Source organism: Pseudorasbora parva, chromosome 23, assembly GCF_024679245.1.
Source record: "Pseudorasbora parva isolate DD20220531a chromosome 23, ASM2467924v1, whole genome shotgun sequence".
Classification (NCBI taxonomy): domain Eukaryota; kingdom Metazoa; phylum Chordata; class Actinopteri; order Cypriniformes; family Gobionidae; genus Pseudorasbora; species Pseudorasbora parva.
Genome location: NC_090194.1, coordinates 4,524,499 through 4,532,601, shown reverse-complemented (window position 1 = coordinate 4,532,601; position 8,103 = coordinate 4,524,499). Strand labels below are relative to the sequence as shown.

The window sequence follows — 8,103 nt, the reverse complement described above, 5'->3', positions numbered from 1 at the left end:
ATGTCTATTTATACCGGCCCCGTTCCATCTATAGGTGTGAGGGAGGGCACCAGAAACACAACGGCTGGAGTTATGAGAAATACGGGACGCCAGAGGAGGAACATGAGGACCAGCATTCATTCAGTATCAGGTGACATGTCAGGAATACTGGAGCATCACTGCTCATGGCTTGGCTTTTCCATTGACTTATGTTCTATTAATGCATTATATCACTGTGGATCAGGCTGCACTTAACTGCTATTATAATGATGCCTTATGCAACAAATATGTCCACTTGAAGATGAAAGCTGGTCAAGTTTACAAAACAGGACCTAGTGAGACACATGGTCCATAATGACACTATTGACTCTTAGATTAAATATATCATTCGTTTTGTGTTGTTTTTTTGTGTTTTTTTGGTAACACTTAGAATAACGGTCATTATAGTTATCTACATTAGTCTACATTAGTACACATGTCTGTCCATCTGTGTTTATCTTTGATCATTTCAACATTTACTAATTTAATTTAATTTAACTAATCGTGTTAACATTCCTTAATGCACCGTGAACTAACATGAACAACAGCTGGATTTTCTTTAACAAAGATGAACAAATACAGTAACAAATGTACTGCTCATGGTTAGTTCATGTTAGTTAATAAATTAACTAATGTTAACTAATGACCATTATTCTAAAGTGTTACTGTTTTTTTTATGGTCATCTGCTCATTAGTTGATATAAATGCCTTATTTGTATACTTATTTTCACAAAATGACGATGAAATCCAATCCAAACTGTAAAAAACAAGTAATTTAAGCACTATTATATTTTATAAATTGAAGGCGAAGACCATCATAATACCTTCCTTAAACCAACAATAACAGGGGTGTTAGTTGTCTAATCTATATATATTATTTTTCATTAAATATGCACATAATATCCTTTTTTTTAGTGTAGGTGGTTTCAGATTTGCCGTCTTCGTGAGAAAAGGTTTCCTCTCCTCATCCTTTTCTAGAAATAGATATCACACCCTTTCAAACAAAGCCGGCTATCGTCAGTGCGTTATTTCCACAAAGACAGCCCCTCTTAAAACGACATTAAGAAAGGAACAATGTATTACATGATCTTCTAAGACACTGTCCGTCTGGCTATCTGGTTCCTCAGTCACATGCTTTCGTATTTAATCTTCTGGACCGGACAGCAGGACCCATAATATACCCAAGACGCTTTATATACCTGCAGTACCTTCAAAGACCCCTGCATGCTTACGGACAATGTATTTATTTATTTTTATATGGTACCAATTGACGAATAATCAGGAAAACAATATGCTATAAAAACTACAGGTATATTCCTCAAGTATATTTGGTTACCTGATGTGTGCCACACACATTTATTCAAGGCCAAATGTCAAAACATGATCATGAGGTTTCTTCTCAGTATCCTCTCTTTGCCTGCAGGGGTGTCATGATCAAATCATCTGCCTCCATTATGTGTCCCAGTAACTCAAGCTGGATGAAATCACAGGGAACAAATCGTACGATATGGTGTACAAATACCCTGATTTCAGTGTAACGTGAGATTACCTCGTTAGTACTTTTAAGGCTTCTTTAAGTTAAAGATGCTCTGAAGAGGATCTGTGTTGCCACCAACCTGTTTGTAAAGAATACTAAAATAGGACGGTGTTGTGTATAATTTTAACTTTAACCCCACACCTAATACTAAACCTACCTAGTATAATGGAGACTAATGGGGGTAATAATCAGCCGTGGGTCAGAATTCGGCACAGCCTGATATCAAAGGTGGCCATCCATTTTTTTCCTGTTTTGCGTGGATTAGGAATAACTTAAAGGGGTGGTTCTGTGTTTTTTTTCTAGGCTTGGTTGTGTTTATGGGGTGCAGTATAACATGTCTTAATACTTCTTTTTTTTAACGGCGTATTTCTCTTATATTTGACCTTTATTCCACACTGCTGTCTCCACTTTCCTTTAAACGGCTTGTTTGCTTCCTGCTTCTATGAAGCCCATCCCTCTGAAAAACACAATGGTCTTAGATTGGTTAGATGGCCAAATGTAGATTCCTGTATTTTTATTGGCTGAAGTGCCGAGCACAGGTTGTCGGAAACGCCACGCCCCTTCCCATTACGGGCAGAAGTCACATCTGCGGTGACTAGCGAGGGTTTATGATGTCACCAACCCAGGAAGAAGCTCGTTGTAGTCCAAACCGGCCGTTTTTGTAGGCAATAAACTGCCATAACTTTAAAAGACAATATCTCCGTTTGCATTGAACTTTTAGTACTGCTACCACCCCTTTAACTAAAATTGATTGGAGAAAGGTTTGCTCTCCAGCCAACTTGTAAGTCCCACATGGGTTATGATTGCGTCATGCTGAATGGGCCCCCGATAGGTTGCCACAAAAAAAATTCTGAAGGTCCTGCATGAGCCACATTTGGGATATATAAAATTAGGCCTACTTTTTCCCTGCACTGATTTGGTTTATACCGTTATGGGTAACAGCCTGTTGAATTATTAGAAAAATATGGCTGGCGGGACGGACGGACGGACTGACGGACGGACAGATAGATAGATAGATAGATAGATAGATAGATAGATAGATAGATAGATAGATAGATAGATAGATAGATAGATAGATAGATAGATAGATAGATAGATAGATAGATAGATAGATAGATAGATAGATAGATAGATAGATAGATAGATAGATAGATAGATAGAAAGAATAGTTTTTAATAGTTTTCATTCTTTTTCAATAACTAAATGGTCCGAAGTCATTTATTCCGCTTAGGCTATAGCCTACGGTTACCACACCTCAAAACATTGTTCAGATGATTTATTTCAAGACATTTGACAGGTTTGTTTTAGTGTTGTGGACTAATGTGAATAACATCAGTGTCTCTCTCAACAACAGTGTTCGCAGGAGCGTCTACTAATACGAAACTCTGGAACAGCGACATTATTACCTCGCTAGTGAGAAATGTCAAAAAGATTTCAAGTTGCTAAACTATTTTACTGATAAAATCATCAGAGCCGCGCTGACTAGATGTTTCTGTGCGAGCGTGTGTCCGTGGTGTGTGTGTGTGTGTGTGTGTGTGTGTGTCTGTGTGAGTGGGAGAGGAAAAAAGAGAGAGCAGGAAAGAGTAATTATCGTAGTTTTTTGCACAGACCATGGAGAATTTTTTTTTTTCCCTATTGTTTACTATATTTATTTGCTTGGTCAGTGTCATTTTGGGTTTTGGTTATTTTGCTGTTGTAGACCTACTTTCTGAAATAACATAAATCATTTAGCGGAGTGATATGGAACTGTTATGCGGTGAACTCAAGACCTGCTGGAACTACTTTAGTTCGTTTCCCTGAACATTATTTCACACCATAGAACGTTCGTCAACCAATCAGATTCAGCATCCAATCGCCTCGCTTTATAATTGATTTAATTTGTTTTATGATTATATAATAATTTAATAAATAATAGTAATATGCTACTTGATCCGACTCATAAAAAAACGAATTTAATTCATTCATTTATAAAAATAAAAATAAACGTTGAAAATGAAAGCACTTCATCTGACAGTAAAAATGAAAATGAAAGCAGATCACCTTTCCCATGAGCCAAATAATTGGTGTGTGCCTTCCCATGTGAGTCCCATAAGGTTTTAGTGTAGCCCACTTTAGCATCATTAATAGCACCCATTTGGGACCCAAGTGAACATCTAGAAGATGGGGCCCATTAGAGCCCACTATCATGTGCCCCAATGGGCTAACATAGATAGGGCCCATCAAAATGGTAATAGTCTATAAGCGCAATAAGCATTTTCAAACCAATGACATTATATTATCACCCTTCAAACACCGAACATTAAAATATCGAACATTTAAAACAAGTGTAAAAACAGAGACCATGAATAACCTCGGATTATTTTTTGTCTTTATAATAGGCCTATATTCCCCAATATATTTGAGTCTTTTGACAGGAACTTCTCCAGAAATTAGAATGCCACCCATAATCACGCAGTGGCGAATATGGTCTGAATCGACAGAATATTCCATAAATGCTATTAATTATACAATTGCTAAACAATTTAATAGGTTTTTATTTGTATATCGTTGTGATTTCATAATTCTGTAGGGCTATTAAAACATTCATATGCCTCAAAAGTCTGTAATTTTCCGTGCCATTCGAACGGTTTTGGTTCCCCAGTTATACAAAATCCTGAAACGTGTGATGATGAGTACATTTATAAATAATAGCCTAATAAATCTACTAAATAATGACGGCGCTTGTTTTCACCATACCCTCCAATGCTCCAGCATCTGCCTTACTGTTGCTATGGTTACCGCCTCCTGTTCGCAAGACAAGCGGCCATTAGTGTAAACTTTCGTAAAATCTGCAACGTTATGTTAAAATGTTGTTTAAAAGAAGAAGCTTTATTTACATTTATAGCCTTGGCTATTGCGTCCAAGTCCATTATATATTAAGCTACATATATTAACTGTCAGGAAAACTCGCAAATCTGATTGTTGTTACCATTAACCAGTATATTTATTTCTTTGTGGTAAATGGCAGGGTAATTATGAAGAAACATTCAGGCATAAGACAGTACAGCAAACTCTTGTTATACAAGAAATCAATAAAAACCAAAGCACAGTGTTTCCCTCCGGCAACTTGAGTTTACAGCCACACGAGTTAACAAATGACGACCATATGCCATAATAGTACAAGTGTTCACACGTGCAAATACGATCAAACATGAACAACCTCAGGTGTTACAGATGGAAAGCACTGTGTATGTGTGTGTGTGTGTGTGTGTGCTCTTCCAGAGCTGCGTTTCGCTCAAGATGTACCAGGGGTCCCTCATGCGGACATCAAACAACAGAGGATGGGTTTCGTCTTCCATCCTTAAGGATAAAGTCCAGTCCATCTTGTTTGTTCACTTTCACTTGGAGCTGGTGTATTTGGTCACGGCCTTCGTGCCCTCGGACACGGCGTGTTTGGCCAGTTCTCCCGGCAGGAGCAGGCGCACGGCCGTCTGGATCTCCCGGGATGTGATAGTGGAGCGCTTGTTGTAATGCGCCAGGCGCGAGGCTTCTCCGGCGATGCGCTCGAAGATGTCGTTTACAAACGAGTTCATAATGCCCATAGCTTTTGATGAGATGCCGGTGTCCGGATGGACTTGTTTCAGTACTTTGTACACGTAAATGGCATAACTCTCTTTCCTGGTCTTACGCCTTTTCTTATCCCCCTTCTTCTGGGTCTTGGTGACAGCTTTTTTAGACCCCTTTTTGGGAGCGGGCGCTGACTTCGCAGGTTCAGGCATTGTACCGGTTTTTCACAACAGCTTAACTGTCACAGGACCGTTATGGTGTGCGAACGAGCTGCGCATATTTCTACCCCGTATTTATAGAGTCGGTATGCAAATTAGAGTAAGCATAGTCTCGGTTTTGATAGGACGGCGTTCTCGCGTCATGGATGTTCCGAGCGGCGATTGGTTGTTTGATGTTGAGTGGATCTATCCAGTCAGAGCACACGTCAGGGTATATATACCAATCCCTGCTTACATCACAGGCGAAAGCGCATTTGCCTACCAACACTAAGCAGGACGTTACTAGCAAAACAGTCGGCTCCTTTGTTGTCAAAACATGTCTGGAAGAGGGAAAACCGGTGGGAAGGCCCGCGCAAAGGCGAAGTCTCGTTCATCCAGAGCTGGGCTTCAGTTTCCAGTCGGACGTGTACACAGATTACTACGCAAGGGAAATTACGCCGAGCGCGTAGGCGCAGGAGCCCCCGTGTATTTGGCCGCTGTCCTGGAATACCTAACGGCTGAGATCCTCGAGCTGGCCGGGAACGCAGCCCGAGACAACAAGAAAACAAGAATAATCCCGCGTCACCTGCAGCTGGCTGTCCGCAACGACGAAGAGCTCAACAAGCTTTTAGGCGGTGTTACCATCGCGCAGGGCGGAGTGCTTCCAAACATCCAGGCGGTGCTGCTTCCCAAGAAAACCGAGAAGCCTGCCAAGAGCAAGTAACGGGGCTTCGCGACCATGGACAATGACACAAACGCAGCTCCACTAGTTTGAGTCCAAGCTATGTTATGTTTCCTCCTCCGCGTTATATTGTGTTTGTTTTAATGAAGACGACAGCTGCATCATGTACACTTTGAATATTTTTCTTTCTTTCTTCCTCCTTTCTAATGAATGATGATTTGCTCTTTTGGACAGCCGCACTCCCTCACACAAGCGCTACACCACCACTGGCTATAAATGGCCATGGGACATTTTACCTGCCATCACGGTGGACTATCCTTGCTGAAACTCCATTTTGTGGGGTGAACGAACATTAGTAGTTTATTGTACATGGACCAATGTTGGTTACATTTTTATTTGTCACTGCTTTAAATTACATGCAAGTCATGTCCTTTATCTGCTGTTCGGTGGTTATGTTGTTTCAATAAATGTTACGTGCCAGTGGAAGGCACAAAGACCCAGTGATTCATTGTTTTTCTGGAAGCCGCATTGTGCTGCATGACTTAAATAGTCTAAAAGAGAAACTCTAATATTAAGCTACGGTATAAAGAGAGCACTTCGTTTTTTGTTTTTCTTCCCTTTTGATAGCACATCATTAAATTACGTAAATATGAGCTGAAGATTTAGATCGAAAGCCTTTAAAACTGGAGCAGGTCTCCTCTCATGGGCACCACCATGTTGACATCACATGACGTGTCATGTCACAATATTGACAATCATAATTTACTTGGCCAACAACTGCTCATTGTGCTTCAATAAAAGTAAGCAACAGACATTTACTCAAACTTAAATTTATATTAAACTATTGTGCAGAAATAAAGAAAATAATTTAACTACAACAAATAACCCATCATGTACAGTGCATCTGGAATATTCTCAGTTCCACATTTTGTTGTTACAGCCTTATTCCAAAATATATTAAAATCATTATTTTCCTCAAAATTCTACAAACAATATTCCATAATGACAACGTTTGATTAAAATCTTTGCAAATTTATATATAACAAGCCTTTGCTTAATACTTTGTTGAAGCACCTTTGGTACCAATTACAGCCTCAAGTCTTTTCAAGTATGGTGCTACAAGATTGGTCAATCAGGGTCAAGTCTGGGCCACTCTAGGACATTCACAGAGTTGTCCCGTAGCCACTCCTTTATCTTGGCTGTGTGCTTAGGGTCATTGTCCTGTTGGAAGATGAACTTTAACCCCAGTCTGAGGTCCGGCGTGCTCTAGAGCAGGTTTTCATCAAGGATGTCTGTACATTGCTGCATTCATCTCTCTCTCAATCTTGACTAGTCTCCCAGTTCCTGCTATCTGAAAAACATCCCCACAGCATGATGCTGCCACCACCATGCTTAACTGTAGGGATGGCATTGGCCAGGTGATGAGCAGTGCCTAGTTTCCTCCAGATATGATGCTTGCCATTCAGGCCAAAGAGTTCAATTTTTGTTTTATGAGACCAGAGAATTTAGCTTCTCATGGTCTAAGTCCTTCAGGTGCCTTTCGGCAAACTCTTGGTGGGCTCTGATGTACAGTCTGGCCACTACTATACAGGCCTGATTTGTGGTTGTTCTTCTGGATTTTTTCCCCCTTGGCCTTCATGGCTTGGTTTGTGCTCTGACATGCACTGTTAACTGTGGGACCTTATATAGACAGGTGTGTGTCTTTCCAATCATGTCCAATCAACTGAATTTACCACAGGTGGACTCCAATCAAGTTGTAGAAACATCTTAAGGATGATCAGTGGAAACAGGAGCACCTGAGCTCAATTTTGAGTGTCATGGCAAAGGCTGTGAATACTTATGTACATGTGATTTTTTTTTTCTTTCTCTTCTCCTCTTTCTCATATGAGAAATTTGCTAAAATTTCAAACAAACTTTTCACGTTGTTATTATGGGGTATTGTTTGTAGAATTGAGGACATAATGAATTTAATCCATTTGGGAATAACGCTGTAAAACATAAAATGCAGGAAAAGGGAAGCTTAATACTTAACTGTTAATACTTTCTGGATGGACTATAATTATTCATACCATTATATTTAAGCTAATGTACACATTTTGGGCAGTCTCGAGAATGCATAATGT

The 8,103-nt window shown here is 39.9% G+C and overlaps 2 protein-coding genes across 2 annotated transcripts; one reads left to right on the top strand and one right to left on the bottom strand.

The window, feature by feature from the left end:
- Positions 1-4,513: 4,513 nt before the first annotated feature.
- On the bottom strand, positions 4,514-5,376 carry hist2h2l (histone 2, H2, like). The gene has a single exon (XM_067433044.1). It carries the CDS (start codon positions 5,311-5,313, stop codon positions 4,933-4,935), a length of 381 nt encoding a protein of 126 aa, XP_067289145.1. The 5' UTR covers positions 5,314-5,376; the 3' UTR covers positions 4,514-4,932.
- Positions 5,377-5,546: 170 nt separating this feature from the next.
- Positions 5,547-6,484, top strand: h2ax1 (H2A.X variant histone family member 1). Its single transcript, XM_067433043.1, has one exon. The coding sequence runs from the start codon at positions 5,636-5,638 to the stop codon at positions 6,020-6,022; it is 387 nt and encodes a 128-aa protein (XP_067289144.1). The 5' UTR covers positions 5,547-5,635; the 3' UTR covers positions 6,023-6,484.
- The last annotated feature ends 1,619 nt before the right edge of the window (positions 6,485-8,103 follow it).

Coding starts and splice junctions, on each gene's coding strand:
- h2ax1 (XM_067433043.1), top strand. CDS start 5,636: ATGTCTGGAAGAGGGAAAACCGGTGGGAAGGCCCGCGCAAAGGCGAAG.
- hist2h2l (XM_067433044.1), bottom strand. CDS start 5,313: ATGCCTGAACCTGCGAAGTCAGCGCCCGCTCCCAAAAAGGGGTCTAAA.